Here is a 23,299-nt window from a genome sequence, read left to right on the forward strand (position 1 = left end):
GACAAGATTGCACATCAGTATTTTGGTTAGTCAGCCGCCTCTCCAGCAATCAGAAAGACTGACTTAATTACATATGATATTTTTGGAACCTGAAAGCACTGTTGTAACCACCTCTCAGAGGATGTGATCTATCTGCATTTCTGGTGTTTCAGCTGTAAATTCATCTTTCTAGTAAAACCAAGCCATGTATTTACTTGAAATAAATTTATACCTTGAAAAATTCCAAATGTTCCACACATCTGTACTAACTGATTTCTGCTGAGAAGAACCATAGCCCCCCCAGACAAGCTTTAGAGGCCTCTCCTGTGAACAGCTTGATGGCCATGGGCACAATGATCATCAGTGTGACAGAAGACCCTTACCCTGAATTGTGCCTGTGCCTTAAAGTACCAAAATATTGTAACATTTAACTTGTTTGCACTTCTTGTTTCCTCTGTCATTAGATCTAAAATACCATCCACTTGCTAACTCTGGGAAGTTCATGTGATTTCCATCACAGATATCAAAATCTCAGAAACCACCCAACCAGCTTCATGTCACTTTTCCTTTCCACTCCTATCCATCAAGAGCACTGCAAGATCTCTGTAAGACCTTGCAAGCTGCACTGCAGGGAGTCAACCCACTTACAGGTGATGGCAGTGTACCAATGTTAATTTGAGTAACCTAGTTCAGCATGCAGTATGCAATTATTTCCTACTCACCTGATGTGTTTTTTTCCCCAGCTTATTTCAATTTAATTTGTACTTTGGTAAGGATTCTACCTTTAGAAAAGATAGCTAGTTCACAAGCTTTCCATTATGCTGCAGCTGCTGCTGTTATATTTATCATGGAAAAAAAAAATCTCACCATCTGTGACAATGGGATTTGAAACATAATTGCTAAATATATCACGTATAGAAATCTAATTGCTTTACTTCTTTTTCCTGAGGGGGGAAAATGTGAGGGCAAAACTTTACAGTTTATTTCATGCTTCACTACAGTGTAATTCTAGACCCAAGATTTCTACCATTCCTATTTTAGTAATGAATGGAATGTAAAAGGGAGGTATTTAAAATTACTTGCAGCAGTTCTGAGGGTTAAACCTGCTTAACCCAACCTTTTATTAAGAGAATGTCAACAGAGAATATATCTTGTCTAGGGTCATCATATTCTTGTACCAGCATGTTTAGTTCTAAAACCTGGGATTTCTTCAGGTTCCTGTAGCCATCATGTACACCATACCCACCCCAAATTACAGTGTCTGTTCTGAGCTACTCACTACAGCAGGATCTGACCTGAGAAACTTTAGAGTTTTGTTTTACTTTATTATCTTGGAGTACTTTTAAACAGTTTTAAAACATTTTTTTTCCCTTGACCAGCAAGGGAATTTCCAGCCTGAAGTTCTCAGCAGCATCCGGTGAGGCTCTTAGCCAAGTTCTTCAGATACTGTACATCCACGAGGACAGCCTGTTGGCTCTTGCTGTGGCATTTTCTTAATCCTCAGAACAGGTCTCCTGGATCTAGGAATTATAATTCCTGATATCTTCGACCCAGATGCTGGCGAAAAGGTAGTCTGCAGTCTGTACGTAACTCGGTGTGTTCACTTTATTTTTTTCCTAGGAACTGGCCTTGCTATTAAATTTTTCTAAAACAGTCATATTAATATGTTCAAAAATCCACTGTTGAGTTTCAGATAAGGGGTCACATCTGTTCATGAAAATCTTCTTCTCGGCTGGGTTGCAATCTATGCAGCTGCTGCTTACTGGATGGAACAAAGTTTTGTCCTACAGGAATGAGAAAAAAAAGAAGTAAGTAACAAATGCCAGGTCATCAGAAGTGTTCTTATTTTACAGAACATGGATTAACACAGCCCTATCTGAAATAATTTTGTGGTTTCTGTGCACTAACCTTCTGGAATAACCACAGCTACTATTAGAAATCTGTAGAGAATGGACTGTTTTTTTCTCTTGGGCTATTAACCTTCACAAAATTGTAAATTCAAGAATGGATGACAAGATATGATCTGATCCTTAACTAATAACAACATAATGTAATGAAAAAAAAAGAATGTATTTAATAATCTTTGCACATCATGTGTTTCCCTGGATCCTATTTTTTATGTCTGAACCTGAAAAGGGGGAGGTGTTTGTGTGTGGATTTATTTCTGGGCATGCATCTGGGAGGGAGGATCTGTAACAATCTGTCTGTTAAAAGGGAGTTATTAACTTCAGTGATGTAATAGACAGAGACATCCAGGACTGATGATTTCCATTCTCACCCCATGAAATGCAGACTTTCCCTATGGCCTCTGTAAGATCAGCCACTGAAATATGCTTTCTCTCCTAATAAGAAGGAAACACTAACATTTTTTTTAGCTCCCTGTGGAGATTCTGGGAGGATAACCAAGGATTAAGTTGCTTTGAAGAGTATATTCATGATTATTAGTTTGATTAATATTTACTTCACAAAGCCGAAGCAAAACGTAAATAACCTGTTAATCTTTGGAAAAGCAGAAACTACTCAGATGAACAAATGGTATTTGTGGGTTGGGTGGCTGCTACATAGTAAATATAGTTTACATAGGTAAGTGTTTGAGAGGGACATATGTGAGAGTGATTAGATTGTTTGAAAGTTTCCAGGAACTATGCATGGACTGTATCCATTCAATTAATTTCATATTACCCTCTGTAAAATGCATCCAGGCTTTTTCCTTCTGTGCCAAAAATGCCCTGCCTGTATTTTAACAGTAATCCTGCTTGCCCGTTTTTTGAGAGATAAAAAATAGTCAAATAGCTATTGATTAAAAACTCACAGAGTTACTCTGTCTGCTGAGCATACAGAAACTTTAACTAAAAAGAACGTGTATTCAAAAAAAGAAGCATGAAGGCAAAAAGAAACTTAATACTATAAACCAAAATTAAAAAGTAGCTATTTCAAAACACTTATGAAAAAGTTTGTGTTTGTTTTTAATTTTTTTCTTTTTCACATTTAGGAAAGATGAACTTGATTGGTTTTGAGGGTTGTGAAACACTGGTAAAGTAACAAGGCCCCTTGTTTATAATAACATATGTGACAAAGAGCAAGGTCAGAAGCATCTCGTGCTCTGGCTTAGCATGATGGTGCTACACCTGCCTTTCACAAACACTGCTTTTCAGCTCCAGCATTTGCCTTTCCCTCAGAACAGTGGGTAAACACATGTACACACAGGACTGCAATTCAGAGAGATGCAGTCAGAGCCAACAGGACCAAACAGAATGGGTGGAGGCCTTTCTGTCATGATCCATTTTGCTCTATGAGTTGAGCAGCTAGGATAATTCATCTTGCAAGAAGGGGCTAAGTGTAACCTGTAGAAAGGACTGTCATGTCCTTACTAGGAGGTGGGCCTGCAAGAACTGCCAAGCACCCTATGGAGTGGTGCAGGCACCTGTTTGCACCTGGCCAGCTCCTTCTGTCCTTCTGTGAGAGATTGATGGAGTGGCACTGCCCAAACCCAGGATATTGTGACTGTGCCATGGCCATCCTAACTGCTGTGGGGCTCAGAGGAAGGTGGTATCTGATTTCCTTGAGTCATAGCTGGCCATGAGAACCAGTCAAGCTACTAACAAGCTGAAGCTGCAATATTAGAAACTTTAATAGGATAGCTGGCAAAAGGAGAAAGGAAACTGCTTCAGTACAAAAAGAGTACTATGAAAACCACTCCAGACTTTCTGAAGAGAGCTGCAGGTCTTTCTTCTCACAGAAATATCTAGTGGATGCAATTTTTGAGTGGAGCATTGTTGGTACTTTCTTTTAGAAAGTCTGGTTATTAGGAGAGAAGAGCATCTTCTAAGAACGGGAACACAGTTACTACTCTGGAAAAAGTTCTGGCTGACCTAGCTGTATATAAAGATTTATTAATTTATCATTTCAAGCTTATACTGACCTAGGGTCAATGCCTGCTGCTCTTACAGGTTTCAATGGAAACAAGCTCAAGACTTTGACAGGTAACAGCTGCGTACATTCCTAAGAAGAACTTTCTAAATGAAATGTATAAATTCATCTTTGTACCAATATTGAAAAGCTTCGAGTGCTCTTGTGGAGACTTTTCTAACACCTGAAAATAGCAGAGTGATATTCTTTTTCTTCATGCCTTCTGGCATGAAGGCAAGTCTGAAGATGATTTGCAGAAGGAGAATTTCTCCATAAGATAATGGACCTCGGCAGTTCAGGGGGTGCTAATGAGACACGGCCTTTCATTTCTTTTAGGTCACTGCTATAACTATGGCCAAGGTCAGTAGCAACTGGAAGTCATTAGCAGCTGGTGGCTGCAGTAGTTTTCTCTGAAATTAGTTGGTAGCCCCAGCACAGTTTCAGCAGGACAGATGTCCATATGATAAAAGGCACTAACACAATATCTTTGGTTGTATGAGGAAATGATCTATATACCTACTGTGTGTTACTCTTACAGGTTTTCCCTGAAGCTGTCAGAGGGGTATAAGCAAACCATACTGTTCTGGGCATGTTGTTTGATGTCAGCAGCCTAACATCTATCATAATCACTAAGCTCAGGCCAGAATTACAGTATAATGAAACTGATTTTGCACAACTGTTTCTTTTTAAAGACCTACTGAATCAGACCCCTCATGAATATTTGTGCTCTACAAATAGCACTAATAGGTCTAGAGCACACAAATTGAATCATACTTTACCAGAAACAGTATATTATCTATTAACCCAGAAAGTATATTATCTATTAACCCACACTGAAAAAACCAGTGGTATATTCCTTCATTGGGAGCAATGGCAGTTTCTAGGCACTGTTAATTTTTGTTTCTGGCATGTGAAGGAAATGGCTATATCTTGGGAAGCCACTATTCTCCAAAATCTCTAATATTTCAGATTGTTATATTTATTTACCTAATTTCTCACATAGCTCCTGTCATTGATGTCATAGCCGTATTAGGGTGTTAATATTGTTTTTTTCTCAGTATTAAACTCAGGTTATTTTATCTCCAACCCACAGTAGTGTTTATGATATTACTTGGATTGGTCCTAAAAATAATTGATTATATAGTATTACAGATTTACAAGACTGCCACTTGCTTGGATGTAATTTAACATATAGCTGTATATGTGATGAGCAGTATGGGAATAAGAATAGTATTTTGACATAAGTTTATTAGTGGTATCTAAAAATACTTCAGTTTGCATGCTCTGAGACTGCACTCCAACATGAAACAAAACACAGGTACTGGAGATAAGCTAAAAATGTTCTCATAAGAGCACTCCTTACCAAAAGCAAAATGTGAATGTATTCTACTTGCTAGTAAAATATTTAAGCTGTTTTTATTTGCCAGTATCCAAATACAGAATGCTGGGGTCTCTACACTGTAAGAATCTTAAAACAGTGCAGAGATCAACCCTTAAAAGAACAAAAACCTTATCTTCTAGTTTTATACAAATGGTATGATAACATAGTAAGAAACATTTCATATTAAGCAGCTTTTTAAGATATTTACAAACAAAGTAATTTTTCCTAAAACACAAATTATTGGCAGGAGAGATATATGACCATTAGGAAGCTGCAGTGTCTCTAAGTAGTGCAAATAACAGAAATGAATTGCTGACCTGCTCTGTTTTTCAAAAGGAGGCACTTCGCACTTAACTGGACTAATATTATTTATTTAGGGTGCAATTTTAGTAGTGTACTGTCCTCTAAGTAAAGGATTTTAGTAGTTAGACTAATACACCATCCTTTTCTTGTACTGTTGCATTTTTTGGTATTTTTGAAACACTATAAATCATATTGTGAAGATGTTCTCAGAACTAGGTATGACATGTATCATTATGATTTTGGAGGTATAGCTGTACCACCAACAATCTCTAATGTAAATCTGCTCTGTACTGAGGAAACAGACTATGTGAAACAATAAAAAAAAGAACAATTTACTGTTTAGCTAAACTAGAACTAAGCCTAAAGAAAACCATTTATACAGAATTCTATTTTTCCAATGCAGTTTCTTAATTTGAAGGTTTATGCAAACTAATCAGCTAGCTGTCAGGTTGGCCCTACAGTTAAGACTGTGTCAGTACTTCCATCATAACAAAATTTTGTGGTGTTTCTTGCTGAGATAGAAATGCCTGCCTTGCATTGAGAATTTTTATTTGAGCCCTGTCAGCCTTCTGGAAATGAAAAATGAACCTGTGCAGAGGATTTAATAGAATTCACACTGTGTATTTTTTTCAAATGTCTTTTTTTTTTTAATCTGCTGTATTCTGTCCACATCAAAGGTGATGAGCCTTAAAGAGGGCAGCTCCAGACCTGCATTTTGTCTTATGAAGCAGCTACATTAGGCACCAATGAAGTGCTAAAGGTATTAAAGTTTCTTTCTTGCAGCTTGGGTAGGCAAAAAGATAAATTGGAAAGACAAGAAGGCATTATTATGGCATAATAAAGCTATCTCTGCAGCAATATGCCCGTGACAATTTATGTCCTCTAAATATCTGGCCCATATGTTCTAACTTTATTACAAGTAATACCTCAGTTTCAAAGGGATTACACTTCTGAAAATTCTTGTGATGGATCTCCAGTCACAACATAAATAGGGTGAAAAGGCACAGCCTAATAAGTAAGTACTCAGAAAAAGGGTCAAGGAAAAACTATTTTAAATGGATCTCATTTAGTTTTCTACTATACATATTTTCCAAATAGAAAGCACTGTTCAGGTTTATCTGGCTAAATCCAATTCCGGGCACTTTGGCCTCGGTTTAAGCAATGTGGTGGCCAAAGAAGAGTGAAAGTTGTGTGAGAGGAATCCTCAGTGGTCCAGAGAAATCTATGACCTTATCTTGTATGGAATACAGAGTTTGTTACAGCAATCTTTAATCAAGACAACTTGCTGATTAATCATTTTAAAAAATTAACAACAACTTGGTAGCATTACCAAGTGGTTCAAGGGTTGGACTTGATGATCTCTGAGGTCCCTTCCAACCCAGTCGATTCTATGATTCTATGATTCTATGATTACCAGGACATTTTGCCCTAAATAAAACTCTGATGGTTTCTAGCTTGACCTCTTGTTTCCAGTGATTTATAAAAATGGGCTGAAACAGCGGATCAAAGTAGTGTATAAGATGCTTATCTTTAATTTAGAAACACCTGCCTTCTATGGGCTTACAGCAGTGCTTCTAATGTTGGGTTGTTTGTTTTTTGTTATTTTTTTTTCTCTTCATTGAGAGAGATTTTTCTTCTACAAGTAATGCTGAAATGTAGTAACTGATGAGTAGCATTTCTTGCTGCTGTCACACTGGATGAAAATATTTCCAACAGTGCCTCTGCTAAGATGACACAAGCATCTTGAAGTAGTAGCATGGTAAAACACCTTTCAGGGAACAGATCCAACAGAGACATCCTCTGAACTGGATCAGATCCATTTTCATTTAAATTTGACCTAAATAGCTGAATGCTCTAAAGGAATATGCTCTAGAGAGATTACCACAAAATTAAATTGGAATATCAGTGTGGATTTTAAAACAAAGCTTCTGTGATGGGAAAACACAAGCCTGTGCTAAACTGAACATAGGCTGAAGACAGTCTCAACCTCCGAGATGCCCCAGAGTGACTCCAACCTTCCGATAGCTCCAGTGCTGGTTTCCCTTCATCCCGTGACAATCATATAGAGTGACAGGGCTGCTGTGTGAAATGGCATCAAAGCAGAACTTCCTGGTGTGAAGTGGCTCTCCAGGGCGGATGTCTTCTCTCCAGCCAAAGGTGAAGAGCTAGAAAGACAATCAGGCAAGGTAATGGAGTGAAAAACATTTAAACCATACATAAAGCTTGATGCATGTTTCTCTACTCTGTATATCCCTGTGTGCAGTTACGTGATACCAAGTGCCCTAATTGAAGTGCACCGGCAGGGATGTGGGATATACCCCAAGAAGGCACAGTTTCTGTGGCAAGGAAGAAAATAATCTCTGGTGACACAGGTCTGGAGAGAGGAGAGGGGGTACACTGTACTAATGCCTTTAGTTATTCCAGGTAAAGAAGCACTTGTGTGTGCTAGGACTGCTGCTACCTGGGACTCAGAAAGCTTCTACCAGCAACTTTTCTCTAGCTCTCATTTGGGTCTGAAGAAGATATCCAGAGATATCTTTCCAACGCAGCTTCTTTCCTATGTTTAATGAACAGTTTCCTTCTGTTTATATGGGACACTGATAGCATATCCTCTCTTTTTTCCTCCGAAACCACACACTAAATGATCTTCATCTTTCTACTGAAAATCTGTGAGCTACGGGCAGCTTGTTAAAATTCTTTCTCTTGCTGTCTGAGAGGAACTGTGGAGGCTCACAGCTAATAGAAGAATCCTGCTCAATCAGACCCTATCTCTCTGAAATGATGCTGTGACACTGCAGTCTTTCAACCATCAGATGAAGGTAACAGTTCTGATAGCATTAAATTTAAAGATGCAGAGTGTGTTTCCCTTTCCCAATCCTTGCAGAAAACAGGTTCCAGCTTGTAAACTGCTACTGAGAAGCTCTTCTGAGAGCTGTGAGAGTTGGATTTTTCCTTTTTTTTTTTTTTTTTTTGGTGAATGTCAGTGCTTTCCACATGATTTTTGATTTTCTACAGTACAAACTGAAATATAACATCAAGAAAGTGAAACTCTCTTTCAATTGCCAAACTTTGCTAGTGGGAACTGTTTAGCAGTCATGGTTCATCTTGTGGAACTGCATTTGGGCTTGCTATCCAGACAAGCAGCTCCCTATACTGTGCTCAGACTGCCTCCAGCACCACCAGCTCAGGGTAGCTTCGGTTCTTATCTAGCACCCTGCTCCTTGCAATGCACACACTTTCCCTGATAGAACCAGTATCTACAAATCCAACCTGAAATTTAGCGTTGTGTAGGTCTGATCATGAATACTTATATTGCATTTCCCAGATTTAACCCTTTCATTTTGATAGCTATCTTCTTTCCATGATCTTTATAAAAGACACAGCTTTAAAAAATACTCATCTTCAATCTTACCCCATGCTACCAAGTGCCACATTTGAAGGCTGTTCCTTTGGCCTGCAGGCATGAAATACAAGAATACATCTAAATATTTGCTTTTTTATTGTTGCATGTTTCATTGTAAACTCCTGTTCCCTCTGTTAGATACCGTTGCTCCCTATTTACACCTGTATTACAGGTTTTCTAAACAGCGTTTTCTTAGCCGGCCCCTGTGTCCTTATTTCTTCTTCCCCCCAGAGTGCATTTTATATTTATCTGCAGTAAAATGCGGTGAACAGCTTTTATTTTCAAAACAATTTCTGCCTTTTAGAAAGTAAAGTCTTTTTCTACTCTTCTTCATGTTGCTTGGAAGCACCATCATGGAATCCCTACAGAGATAACTTGTAATTTCCAAGTTATCTCAGAAGTAAGCTTCGGTACAGAAAAAACCCTCATTGCCAATTCTTTAGAAAAAGAGAAGCCTGACACGAATTTCCTTTAAGGAAAAAAAAAACCCAAACAAAGCCCCACAACAAAAGCCATTTTTTCCTCTCTTACCTTTTACCTTTCTACAGCTAAGAAATAAACCTAGAGTTCAAAGTGATGAATAACAAATACATAAAGAAATGGTGTGGAACAGTGGCTCTCTGATATCCTTGCTCTCATCACTACTACAATAGAGATCCTCTTGCAGGACCCTCCTCATCTTTTCCAGTGGGTGGCTCTTCAGATTTACCATTCTTTGCATGACTGAGGGGCCAATTTCTGCAGCTCTCTGGACCTCTTCTGAAGGACTACTGCCCCCTGAATGCATCGGTATGCTTGAAAGAGCTCAAGATACCTTTTAAATCAGATCATACTGATCCAGTGTATCCCTTTGCCCTTTCCACTTGTGAGTGGTGTCTGAAGATTGTCTGATAGTAAAGATGTGGTAACAGATGCAGGTCTTTTATTACCTTCCACTGAAACCCAGGATCTGTGTAATAGTAAATCTCAGATGTTTAAACTAGGAGAGATTCCTTTTTCTCCTTTTTAAAATTCCTGTTTTTAAAAGAGTTTCAATTTAAAATCAACAAGCACATCTTCTCCATAGTGAATTCAACAAGCACATCTTCTCCATTACTATAAAATCAACCTTGTTGGTGCAGAAACAAGTTTTAGGACTAGGAGGGAGAAGAGAAAAAGACTGATCAGAAAAATGGTTATACTTCTCTATATACTCAATTCATATAAAAATCTTGTACTTACAGAAAAAATGAGAAGTCTTATGGTCCTTCCAATCTCATAATTCCCTGCTATCCTCCATTATTCAGCAAATTTTCTTTAGTTAACACTAAGTCTAGGTGATAGAAAAATCACCTCTCCTTTGTATAATGTGCAACAATTCTGCATGTTATTGGATAATGTTCTGAGTACATAATGCTTCATTGCCACCACCTGTCACTTTGGATTTTGTTGTTCTTTTGACCTAAGCTGTTAGGAGACACCTGTGTCTGATTTTACAAGAAATGGATGAGCATTTGTATGCCTTTCTTAATTCCTGTCTGCTTGCTGATTTGAAACCAGGCTGCATCTGAATTTCCAGACACAGCATTAACAAACAGAAGTCTGGTTCTTCACCTGCAACCCATGGGGCTGCTGTTCACTGCTCCCTGCTGGACCCATGAAATCTTCTGTCCTGGTTCAGTGGATGCTCATTCTCCTCCTTTGCCAACTCTCATATCACAGAACCTGTAGAAAACTGCCCCATCCTCTGCATTTGCAACCAAGCAACCCCTCAGCCCTCTTGCATTAACTTTTCAGGCAGCCTAGCCCTGTCATGCAGCAACTGGGGAAAACACAGCTTTCCAGCTTCATTTATAATTGGCACAGGGCCTGGAGAATGATTGCCTGATACAGCCCTTGGCTTGGGACCATCTATAGGACAAAGGCCCTTTTGATACCATTAATGCTTTCCAGCCTGACAACACTGTTCAATGACTTGCTGCCTGGCTGGGGTCCATCAGCTGCTGTTGTGCTTTGACTGCAGCTTTAGGCTTGAGCGAACAACGTGTGCCATGCACAGAGGTGAAAAGCCATGGTTTAGAAGTGGGCTCTGACTTAAATTATACCTCCAAGAGGAAAGAGCTGGGTTGCAGCATAGCTACTTGCTGGGCCATGTTAGAGATGATGTCTGTCCTCTTACTCCCTGGCCAGGCTAGGGGACTTGAGAGGAGGTGATGGTGCCTGTCATTTTCCTTTGCTGATCAGTCTGGCAGAGCCCCAGTTTCCCAAAGCTAGAAGTTAACTCTGGGAAGACAGAGGTGGAAGACTGCTGAACACTGCAATCTTTTCCTTCCTCTCCGTTTTTCAGTTCTGGGGAAATTTACAGAAACTGCATTGACATTCATCCTTACTTCCCACCACTGCTGAGACTTTTGGCTTTTAATGCCTGCCCTTGTAATGTGACACAAATTAAGTGGCACCAAGGATCAGGTATCAATCCAGCATCAGCACTGATGCCTGCTTCACTGATTGTATCAGGCTATTATACTTTGCCACTGAACTTCCTATAAATTTATAGCAGAAGTTACAAGACCAGATCAGTGTCAATCCATGCTACTTGAAATATGACACTAAAATTCTTGATATTTTCATTAACACTGCTAATATCTATCTATTGGCATATACAGAAAACATGTAAGCAACAAACTCAAGAAGATACAAGCAATAAAGATGAGCTCTCTGTGGGCAGGTCAGGTGTTTGACAGTTCTTCCCAAACACTCTTTAACAAAGTTAATCTTCTCAGTTTACTGTGATGCAAGCGCAAGGTGGTATCCCTTCTCCTAGTGGGATGTTTTGTTAGTCTGTGGTTTTACATGCACTGCAGGTAATGCTCCTGACCAGGCAGCCTTTGGGATTGAGTAAGGAGAGCTAGATGAAAAAATTTCTATCAAAATATACCAGCCTAAACCACACTTTTGTGGGAATATTTCCACTTCTATTGGCTGCCAGCAATCCCGAGCTCTGCATCACCAAAATGTTTTTATCTTCTAAAATGAAATATTATCAGAATTTTTTTTCTCTAGAGGTAAACTGAAAGTTCTCTAGTTTCCTCTAGATGCAATATTATGCGCATACTGTAAGTTCCTATGAGACAGAAATTTAGAGTTTCAGCCAGGTCTACTACCTCTTTTGCTTCCCCTTTTAGTTCATGAGCAACTGTAATTCTTTCCTCTCTTTCTCAAGTGGCATCTTTAAGATCTGTACCTTGCACAAACTCGTGCTTGAAATCTATCAGCCAAATGAAAGTCTCTCATACCAGCAGTCTGAATACTTGAGAAAAATAACTATTGTTTTTAAACTAATCCAGAATTCAACAGGATGTTACCACTACTAAAATTATGGAAATAACAAGTTGTCCAGCCATACAGTAGCAGATACTGTGCCAGGTCCTTGTCTGGTAAGGGAGGACACAAAATCATCTTTCTTTAAACATGTCTGTTTTGTAGTCTGATAAATTTCCTCCCTAGGATAAACTTATTTTGTATTTAATTATTTACTGTAATAATTTTTAATTAAAATATTATTTAGATATAAAAATTTTATAATCATATTATATCTATAATAAAATCCAGTATTTCTCACGTAACTTCTAGGCTGTACATCGCCAGTTTGGATAAACCAACGGTAACTCTCTTCCCATCAGTGGGAAGAACAACCTCTGAATGCAGCGCAGTCTCCTGGGGGAATGAAAAGCAAACAAAACACCTCCGAAAACCCCAGCGAACGAATCGAACTAGAAGCGAGTGAACGCTTCCGAGGGAGTTACAGCCGGAGCCAGCGCGGGGCTGCCCTGAGCGTCCCGCAGCCCGCGGGCGCACTCCGCAGCCTGCCCGGAGCTCGGCAGCCGCCGCCGCTCCCCCCCCGCCGCTCCTCGGCATCCCCGAGTCACCCAGCCTCGGCAGCCCCAGTCACGGAGCTGTTCAGCCAACTGGATGAAATGTCCTTGCCTCGGGAGAGTGTTGCAGAGCGGTCTTTTGTAGCAGGGAAAAGGCACGCACTGTTCCGCACCAGCCCGGCAGAAATAATTCATGCCGTCCCTGGAAGGCACGTCAAGCATGGATGTGCTTGTGGCTTCCTAGTTCTAGTTCTCGGCTCTGAGGAGCTGGTTGGCTGAACTCCTTTTGTGCTAGCTTAACCCTATTTATTTTAATGAAGTCACTTCTCGTCATTAGTACGGACTGAGACCTTTACATTGCAAATGTCCCAATGCAGACTGAGACGTGGATTCCTCCCCACCCTAGTCCCTTTGCATCCTTTCCTCTACCTCACAAGACCTTACTCTTTCAAAAAAGATTAGTAATCTCCCTTTTCTCTGCTTTCCCTGATAATTTTAAAAAATTATTTTTAAATTTTATTTTTATTCTCTCACCCTTTAATCCAGGTTTCTTCCCTTCTTTCTCTCATCTCTGGCATTCTTGGGCCTTCCTTCCTTCTTGAGGAGAGTTTGGAACTCTTCAGTTTGCATATTTTAAAGAGAGTAAGCACTGTGATGATCTAGTCTGGACCATGCAACTTTCTTCAATTAATTGCTTGAATTACTGAATGTCTTCCACAAACAAACTGGGATTATATTTATCTAGTTTTGGCATCCCATCACTGTGCTACATCTGTGGTAGCTATGTGAAGAAGCCTTCTTTCAGCAACTTTCTTTTTCCCAAGTTGGCACTTACCTAAATTGTGACCATCCTCCAGCTTCTCCATTTAACTCACTTGTACCTCTCCCCCTTCATTTCTCAGTATCCTCTGAAATTAACCTCAGCACTTCAAATATCCCTCAAAACTCCACTCTCCTGAGCTTTTAAGCTTTTACAAAATGCTGAATGTGATTGCCAGGCCAATTTTTCTTCTCGTCTCGGGGAAGTTTTTCTGCTCTGGGACCTTCCTCTGTGAAAGGCATGTTCACTAAAATTGATAATAAACTGTTAGGTTGTATATTTCAACGGGATTCTCTTTGCTCAGGTTGGCCAGACCCACAGCCTGTGGGTCATGATGCCTTTCCTAAGGCACTCGCAGCCACAATGAGTACAAATCGGAGCTCCTCTCCTCTATACTCCTGAAAGCTAATACTTTTCTACCTTACCAACCCAGATAAAAGTGTTTTTTGAAGTTTTATCACCCCTTGTCTTTGTGAAACTCGTTTCTGTTTTTTTTTTCTTTACCAATTTATCTCAGTTATACCTCATATTAATTTAAAATATACCTGCTCATTGAGATGAAAGCCCAGGAGCAGACAACACTAGGGGTTTACAAGCCCAGGAACTATGTTTAAAATATTTTCAGGCAACTGAGCCAAAGTCAACATGCTTTATCACACAGTGGGGAAAATGGGGCACCCAAAAGCTCCTTGGGCATTGCAATTCCCTTTGTAAATTAAGAATATAGGGCCAAGCGATGGTTGAAATTTCTGAGGTTATGTTAAAGAGCATTTAGTAAAAGCCATTAAGGTCAGCAATCAGTCACAAATTATTTCTACACCCTGCTTTGCCTTAGGAAGAGGAGGAGCTCTCAGAGAAATTTTTAGAAACTGTAAGAGAGAACTGCCAATTTTACACTATTTCCACTGATAAAATACCTGCTCATGTGACCATGTCCTTTCTGAGCCATCCTTCACACAGATGTCCAGCCTCAGCTCAGTCCCTGTAGCTCCATGTTTACTGTCCACACAGAGGTTGGCTGCCACATTTCGAATCTGCAAAAGTCAAACAGCAGCATTTCATGTTAAACCAGGCTGCAGAACAGAGCTTCCAGCATTAAGGAGTTAGGAATTTAGTTCCCTTAGTGAGAAACTGAAGGGCTTGAAATCAACCTTTAGTTACATAAAACGTGGTGGAACTTATTTTTTTACTGGGTAGAGTTCCTGGAATGAACTATTATTTTTCTGAAAAGCTTTAGAAGCAGCAAAGTTTGAAATACTCTGCACAACAAATGAAAGGTGTGTGTGTATGAAATATTCCCATGCAAAAAAAACCAAGGGCAAGAAGTGTTTGAGAAGTTCAAATCTTGGTCTGTATGCTTCTTCCCTCCTACCAAAGCAAGACAGATCAACTGTGTTAGGAGGAAATTATTTCCATATGAGTCTCTTTCCCTCTCAAATACTGCATCCCTCACACACAAAAGGATGGAAAACTTCTCAGCATGGCACAAAACATTGCAGAGAGGAGCAGTTCTCATACTTGTAAGGCACACGGGAGAGCTACTGTGCTCTTCTTACTCTAGAGGACTGGAACCAAGTCTGTTCACCATGTTCTGAGAAAGATTTAGAGAGATGGGAAAGCAACAGGGATTGGAGAAAATCTAACAACCTTCAGGAGAGGTGCATTTGTTTAGCCAAGAAGAGAGTAGATAGGACAATTGATGAGAGTATTAGTTTGAGTGATTGGCTCCAACAAACTCTGAGTCTTCACTGGTGGACAGAGAAATTTTGGGCAAGTCCAGTTCTACCCTTTTTTTTTCCTATTTTGATACAATAAAAATTGCTATAGATGAGATAAACCACTAGCATGTCATACACACAACCAGATGCAGAAACCTACTAGACAAATGGTCGCATTAGCTGAAGAAAAAGGATGAAAGGTGATTAATTCTCAAAAGCTCTGCCTTCCTTTTCGCATCACCTACCAAAACGGACAGGAAAGAATAATGATGGGAATATATTTTAATTTTGCATTTTTAAAGTTATATGTGAAATAATTACTCCAAATATACATTTTTGGAGAGTGTTCAATCACTTCTCAGTGCACTTAAATTTACATTGTATAAGTAAAGATTACTGGCCTAATACAAAATTAAATAACAAATCAATTATTTTCTTAGAGCATGAATTAATTAAAATGGGATTCTAACAACTGCAGTTAATAGTTGGGGTACATTTATGTGATTCAGAATTGTAAAATGTCAGTGAATACACTCCCCATCAAATGAATGCTTATTGGATTGAAGGGCTTTCATAATTTTCATAATTTCATAATTTTGTCTTGATAGCATCACTCCATCCTGTTCTCAGTCCTTTGAATCATAAGGCAAATTTGTTCTATGCATTTTTGGGAAAGTTTTGAGCTGAAGCTACATTTATTTCCTTCACAGCTGGAACCTGTCTCCCTCTCCCCTGCTCTTTGCTTCCTCTCCTCTTCCCTCTGTCCCTGAAAGGTTTTCTTGAGGTGGCTTTTCTCTTTTTTTGTGTGTGTGTGGGTTTTTTTTTTTTTTTGGTTTTTTTTTTTGTTGTTGTTGTTTTGTTTTGTTTTACCCTTCCTTTCAACTGCAGAAGGGCCATGGTTTGTTTTTTATTTTCTTTTTGCAATACAGGAATTTCAGTAAGTCTGTGCTTTTGTTCTCTGGTGTTTCTGTGTGGCCTTGGCAGTTGCTAGAAATTGAACTGCACCATTGTGCTGCTGCCAGGATCATGGGGAACGTTCTGCTGAATGACAGAGCCTGCAAATCCCCTAAGACACTTTCATAAAAAAAGGAAGGAAAGCAGAGCACAAGGAGAGGCCTTTTTCAATAGAACAGTTCAATATCATAGAGTGGTTTGGGTTGGAAGGGACCTTAAAGACCATCTAGTTCCAATCCCACTGCCATGGGCAAGGAAGCCCCATTCAACCTGGCCTTGCACACATCCAGGCATGAAGCATCCACAGCTTCTTTGGGCAACCTGTTCCAGTGTCTCACCACCTTCATAGTGAAGAATTTCTTCCTAATATCTAATCTAAATCTACCTTCTTTCAGCTCAAAACCATTCCCCCTCATCCTATTCGTTCATGCCCTTGTAAAAAGTGCCTTCCCAACTTCCCTGCTGACTCCCTGCAGGTACTGGGAGGCCACTATAAGGTCTCCCCAGAGCTTTTGTCTCTCTGCAACTTTCTCAGCCTGTCTTCACAGGAGAGGTGCTCCTGCCCTCTGATTATCTTTCTGTCCCTCCTCTGGACTTGCTCAAATATGCATTTGAGGTGCCTTGTCTCCAGTCACTCACACGATGGATTTCAAATTTTTAAAATTATGAGGTACAACTGGGAAAGAAACTGCTAGTACTCCTAATACACTCACTTTTCCAATATTCATATTTATGCAATTGTAGAGACTGGGATGAACAGGAGACAGATTTTATCACCCATGCATCTAGAATATTGAATTGCTATGTACAATATTTATTTGCTCAACCTTAAATGTTGTTATTTGTACAGACAGATAAGTGTGTGTGAAAAGCATGCCTTTGAGAAGTTTGTATAGGCTAACAAAGATGGCTAGCATGGTCTTAAAAGCTGGTTTAGAATTAAAGAAAATCCAAAATAAGCACAGAAAACTATATGTAAGTCATTATTCATATTTCATTCTTGAAATGCCATCCTACACAGAAGTTAGGACATAGTAAGATAGTAAGAATATGGGCCCTATGGTCCCCATAGGGAGTAGCTGGGGCTTAAACGAACAAGGAATACAAACTCTAAGGAGTCTATTTTCACTCTTCTACACTGGAGGTGTCCAGGCAAGGACATAGAGGATTTTCAGTGCTGCAATGACACTTGAGAACAAAGACGTGCCACCTGCATGGGATTTCTGCTGGTATAGCAGCTGACTTCTGTGCCTTAAATGAGGTAGCAAGCCATAACAAAGAATCACTGGGCAAGCCTAGATACAGTAATCCTTGGTTTTAAGAAAGAAGGTTTTTTGTTTGTTTTTTTGGGTTTTTTGGGCTGGTGGTTTTTTGTTTGTTTGTTTGTTTGGTTTTTTTTGTGTAAAAGCACAGCATCCATTCTCTAAGCTAGCCATCCTGTTAGAAAGGCTTTTCTCCAGAGTAGGCCATGTTCTCAGAAAGCAGTAAAGAACTACCTTAGCTTCCTGGCACTGGAATGGGGAAAGAGAAGTGTACTGTAAAACAGGAGCGGGAACATGGGAGGACAGAAGGTCTGAAAACCTAGACCTTAGGTTTGAAGAAGACATTGTTACCTCTTGATATTTGAAGCTGCTGATTTGATGCACAGGTACAATTTTGTTTTCTATTCGAAAGAGAAAAAAAAGAAAAAAAATCTCGGGTTTCCAAACAGTATTTACATATTGTAGAATAAATGGTCCCCCAGATAACAACATCTGGCTAAATTAATCTGGAGTTTTGCAGAAAGCCATCAGTTAAATGAGTTAATAAGTTCCCCATGGGAGAGGCAGGTTAAGATGGTCTAGTACTACACTCTCAAACACATCCTATTTGTCATTAGTACGCAAGCATGGAATGGAAACTGGAAAGCGATGGATGTGTTGATTACCATGATAATCTTGTCAGAAGATTACAGTCTTCTGAGGCAAATTAAGGATTGCAGGCCACTGATACAGCCTGCTAGGATTAATTTTAAGATTTTTGAATATTGTGATGGGAGCTGTGTAATGACACACTTGCATGCTCCATTTTAAATTAAGAAAAAAACCCAAGACAACCTCCCCCCAGCCTCCTACACTTGAAAGCAAAGTGCTTTTCTCCTTTCCTTTTAAGGGAATGTATTTTAGACTGAAAATGAGATTACAGAGGGAAATTAAAGCTTCCCAGTGTCCAGTAGTTATACTGACCAATTTTCTTTGATAATTCCCAAACTCTACAGCTTTGTTCACAGGCAAATAAGTTCTTACAAGATCTGCTGTTGAGGTAGTGGGTAATGTCCCAGCTCTAGCAGCCTTGTCCTGCTTGCACTGGAGCCAGGCTGTTACCGAGGGTCACTTCAGCCTTCCCGGGAACAGACGGGGGCAAGTCAGAGAGGAAGAGGCATGCCCAGGGATCCTGGGAGCTACCCTGCATCCTCATCATGCCATAAACTTCACCAAACAAAAAGTGGGAAAGCATAGCAATCTAATGACAACTTCATGGTCAATAAGGTCAATTGTTTGAATGAAGAATGTGGAGATGGTGCTGGAACTATCCTTAGGGTACCCCAAGGGCCCTAAGAGGAACAGGAGAGACACCTGGGTGCTATTGTTTTATATAATACTTTCCATACATCTGATTTAATGCCTCAAATAAGAAAGTGGCTATAGCTCTTAGAAGATGCTAGCCATGTTCATTCATGTTGCTGTTTTCATCTGAGCCGTTTTAGTTCACTGCTGACATTCTCACATAACCCTCGGGTCATAAACATCTACAGATCAAATATGGAAAAATGAGCCACCTTTCCTATCAACTGTTACATGTGAGCCATAAAAAGGGAAAGTTGATGCTAAAAGAAGTCAAATACTGCCAAAAACCTTACTGAGGAAACAGAGGACTCTTATTCAGCATGATGCTGATCCTCGTGAAAGAATTTGAACAGCCCAGCTATGGAGCACTTGGTGTGTGCTTGGGAAAGAGCTGGGCAGATCACTTTTGTACAACGTACGAGAGGCACTGGGCGGGCCGAGATTGACTTGTTAAGGATATGAGTATGATATTTAAAAAAAAAAAGTTATCAAAAGGGAAGTTAATGAGTTAACCCATCAAATTAAGTCAAGTAGCACATTTGGAAGAATGGCTGACGTTTTCATGTCAGTGCTGTAAAATCCATGATTTTGGTACTGCAAAAGGAGTATTTTCGGGTCCTGCAGCTTAGCACTGCTGCAGCTACTGAGACTTGATGTGTTTTATATAACTGAATTACAAGTTCATGTAACAGAAAATGAAACAAAGCTTAAATATTTCCATTTTGACTGACTAAAACAATTTTTTTTCATATCATCTTGACTACAGGACTCATGAAGACTAAAACAAATGGCAGTGGCTGACATTATATGATTGATTTACTGTAAAATACGTTTTCAAAGTTGTTTTTAGAAGCTGTGATATCTGCACATTCTGGAACACAGCTTGTAGATATGTAAGAACTTCCTAAGTTAACATTTAGTGCCAAATCACACCTAATTTAGCTATGGGTTTAACTTCCTTCAACAGGATTTCAGACACACACATTATGAACAACTAATTCTGTCAGGAAGAGAATGGGATAGATATTACTATTTTTTTCCATTGGTAGCATCCTTTCCAATATATTTGGAAGCATAGGAACAAAACTTAATTGAAAAATTTCCTTTTTTTTTTTTTTTTTTCTCCAGTAGGAGAGGGCAGAGCACAGTTATCTTACTCTGACAGTGTCTAACTTTATTTGTGAATTTGCTGGTACATTGGTTTACTACATGTATTCTATATGTTAAAAGTCTCAAACAAGCAGAAGTGGCAAGACCATGACAAGTGTAGAGAAGAATATTGGGTTTTGTTCTGCAAATTAGCTTCTTTTTAATCCTGAATAGATTTTGTAAAAAAATGTAAGAATCAGATTTTATATAAATCTGTTAGCAAAAACAGAGGAGTTGTGCAAGGCTGCCTATGAGAGTTCTGCTTTCACACCATATGCTTTTACTAGCTAGATATCAAAATAATGGAGCCAAAAATTGTCTGAATATCTCATTGTTTATTCTTTCTCAGACTGGCATAGGCAAGCAGATGAAAAGATATTCCAAATAGAAGCAGAGAGGTTACTAAATGGCAGTCAGTCTTGGCACTGATTTTTGGTGTGCATAATAAGCAAGGTTTCTAGAGCTGCTTGATTCTTACAAAGCAAGAACACACAGTCAGTTTTTCTCTTTCAGCTTCTAATTATGACAACAATCAACATTTTGTTCAAGTTCCTTGCAAATGCCAAGAAATTAATTAAAACTTCACAGGAATGTGACAGTCTTAGGGAAAGAAAAAAGAGTAGCAGAACTGAAACTTCTTGCTATTTTAGAGAAAGTACATTTTAGAAGACACAGAAAGCCTTTGGTCTCCCCTTCTTTCCAAAGAACTCAATGAGTGCTTTTAAGGTACAGTTTTGATACTACTGCTATGGTATTTGATTTACTTTTTTAGCGTCTTGCTTTTATACAAAGAGTGTATTCATATTGCTGTGAAAAGAATACCTGAATCACAGTCTCTTCCACTGACTGAGGTAAGGATTGTTCAGCTTGCCAGAGACATTTTATACCCATGATCACAGTCTTTCAAGGATACACATATATACATGTGGAAGACCACGAAGGAAGATAGTAGCTGCAGTCACAGCACCCTGACCCAGCCTGACTTCTACTGATAAAAATGTTACCCCTTGGTATACATTAATCCCATAGTGTGCAGTAATAACAAAGATATAATAAGCATTAGCAACAAAGGAATTAATTATTGCAAATAAGTAGCAAACAGTAAGACTCATACAAATTGAAGTTCTTTTGAACAATTAATAGAAGTTGGGAGAAGAAAGGATTGTGGAAAGCCTGAGAAGAATTTGGAGGTGCTGGTGGACCAGGAGCTTTACATGAGCCCTCAATGTGCACTTACAGCCCGGAAAGCCAACCATGTCCTGGGCTGCATCAAAAGAAGCACAGACAGCCAATAGAGGAAGGTGATTCTCCCCCTCCGCTCTGCTCTTCTGAGACCCCACCTGGAGTACTGTGTCCAGTTCTGGATCCCCAACATAAGAAGGACACAGAACTTCTGGAACATGTCCAGAGGAGAGACACTAAAATGATCAGAGCGCTGGAGCACCTCCCCTATGAAGACAGGCTGAGGAAGATGGGGTTGTTCAGCCTGGAGAAGAGGAGGCTCTGAGATGACTTTATAGCAACCTTCCAATATCTGAAAGGGCCTACAAGAAAGCTGGGGTGGGGCTTTCTACATGGGTTTGCATGAGAGGACAAGGGGAAATAGTTTGAAACTTGAAGAAGGGAGATTTAGGTTAGACATTAGGAGGAAATTCTTTCTTATGTGGGTGGTGAAGCACTGAAACACGTTGCCCAGGGAAGTTGTGGTTATCCCCTCCCTGGAAGTGTTCAAGGCCAGGTTGGATGGGGCCTTGAGCATCCTGGTCGAGTGGAAGGTGTCCCTGCCTATGCAAGGGGCTTGGAACCAAATGATCTTGAAGGTCCTTTTGAAGCCATTCTGTGATTCTAACTGTAACTGGTATCTTACAAAGAATAATTAAGGACTACTTCTGCTGTAAAAAGTTATTAAATTTTTTTTTCATTGAGGTAATTTGCTTTTTAAACAGGACATTCTGGGTAATAGTAGAGGCACCTATGTTTAAAAAATCCCAGAATGGTCGAGCTTTGACTTCTGGGGATATACAGTTGTTTGAGGGGTCTTACCAATATTTTGGCCAAAGTTTCAACTTCATCCTTTGATTTCAAATGTAAAGGGTCTGTGACCCACGAAGAACATCTCCACGAAAGTCAGAGAAATCACAAGTCACAGCACAATTATTCATATTTTTTAAAAAATAGCAAAATACACAGAAAGCCATCTGTGTGAATCTGACCTCAGTGATTTGAAACTGTCTCAAAGGAGCAATTTTGAAATGAATAGCCCTGGCTAGGGTGGAGGATCTGGCTGGCCAGAGCTGAGCAGGGGATGTGATAAGATCTACTGGGTAGAGAATGCTTCTTTTCTCTTCTCTTCTCTTCTCTTCTCTTCTCTTCTCTTCTCTTCTCTTCTCTTCTCTTCTCTTCTCTTCTCTTCTTCTTCTCTTCTCTTCTCTTCTCTTCTCTTCTCTTCTCTTCTCTTCTTCTCTTCAAGACAAGAGAGCATGGTCTCAAGTTGTGCCAGGGGAGGTTTAGGTTGGATATTAGAAAGAATTTCTTTACGGAGAGGGTGATCAGACATTGGAATGGGCTGCCCAGGGAAGTAGTGGATTCTCCGTCCCTGGAGATATTTAAAAAGAGACTGGATGTGGCACTCAGTGCCATGGTCTGGTAACCATGGCGGTAGTGGAGCAAGGGTTGGACTTGATCTCAGAAGTCCCTTCCAACCTTTCCAACCAATTCTCTGATTCTCTGAGCACCAGCCTTCAATGCTGGGACATCCCTCCAGGCATGAATGAGCCACCTTGATTGTACTTGCGAAGTACCTGGCTAAGGGGGATGGAACAGAGTGGGGAATATGCCTGGAAGAAGATAAGAACTGATGACTGGGTGGAGACTACTCCCCTTTCCTGAGGGCCAAACTTCAATGCTGGGACGACCCTGGAGGAACGATTATGTACCTGGCTAAAGTGGCTGGAAGGGAGGAGGAATGGCATCTGGAAGAAGATAAGAATTGATGACTGGGTGGGGGACTACACCCTCCTGCTCCCCTCCAGGCAGCCTGTCTTCCAAAGACCCTGGCTGACTGACAGCTGCCTCTTTGGAACAAAAGGGGCCCAGGGGTATGGATGGCTGTCCATGCTCTGGCTGGCGTTGTCTCTTCACCCACCGCCTTTTCTGCACTGGACCCTCTCCAGGATCAGTGCCATCCTGAAGAACCTTGCTGGACAGCTGGACCCCTGGTGGT

At 39.9% G+C, this 23,299-nt stretch overlaps 1 protein-coding gene across 1 annotated transcript in view; it reads right to left on the bottom strand.

Moving 5' to 3' along the window:
- Positions 1–1,287: 1,287 nt before the first annotated feature.
- GALNTL6 (polypeptide N-acetylgalactosaminyltransferase like 6) overlaps positions 1,288–23,299 on the bottom strand; it is a 451,137-nt gene continuing 429,125 nt past the window's right edge. Inside the window, exons 10-12 of the mRNA XM_030449917.1 lie at positions 14,567–14,683; positions 7,588–7,737; positions 1,288–1,763 (exon numbers count right to left, since the gene is read on the bottom strand). Coding sequence (XP_030305777.1) covers positions 1,596–1,763; positions 7,588–7,737; positions 14,567–14,683 — 435 coding nt within the window. The 3' untranslated portion in view covers positions 1,288–1,595. The remainder of the gene's footprint in view (positions 1,764–7,587; positions 7,738–14,566; positions 14,684–23,299) is intronic.

The sequence above is a fragment of the Calypte anna genome, chromosome 4A (assembly GCF_003957555.1).
Source record: "Calypte anna isolate BGI_N300 chromosome 4A, bCalAnn1_v1.p, whole genome shotgun sequence".
Lineage (NCBI taxonomy): Eukaryota > Metazoa > Chordata > Aves > Apodiformes > Trochilidae > Calypte > Calypte anna.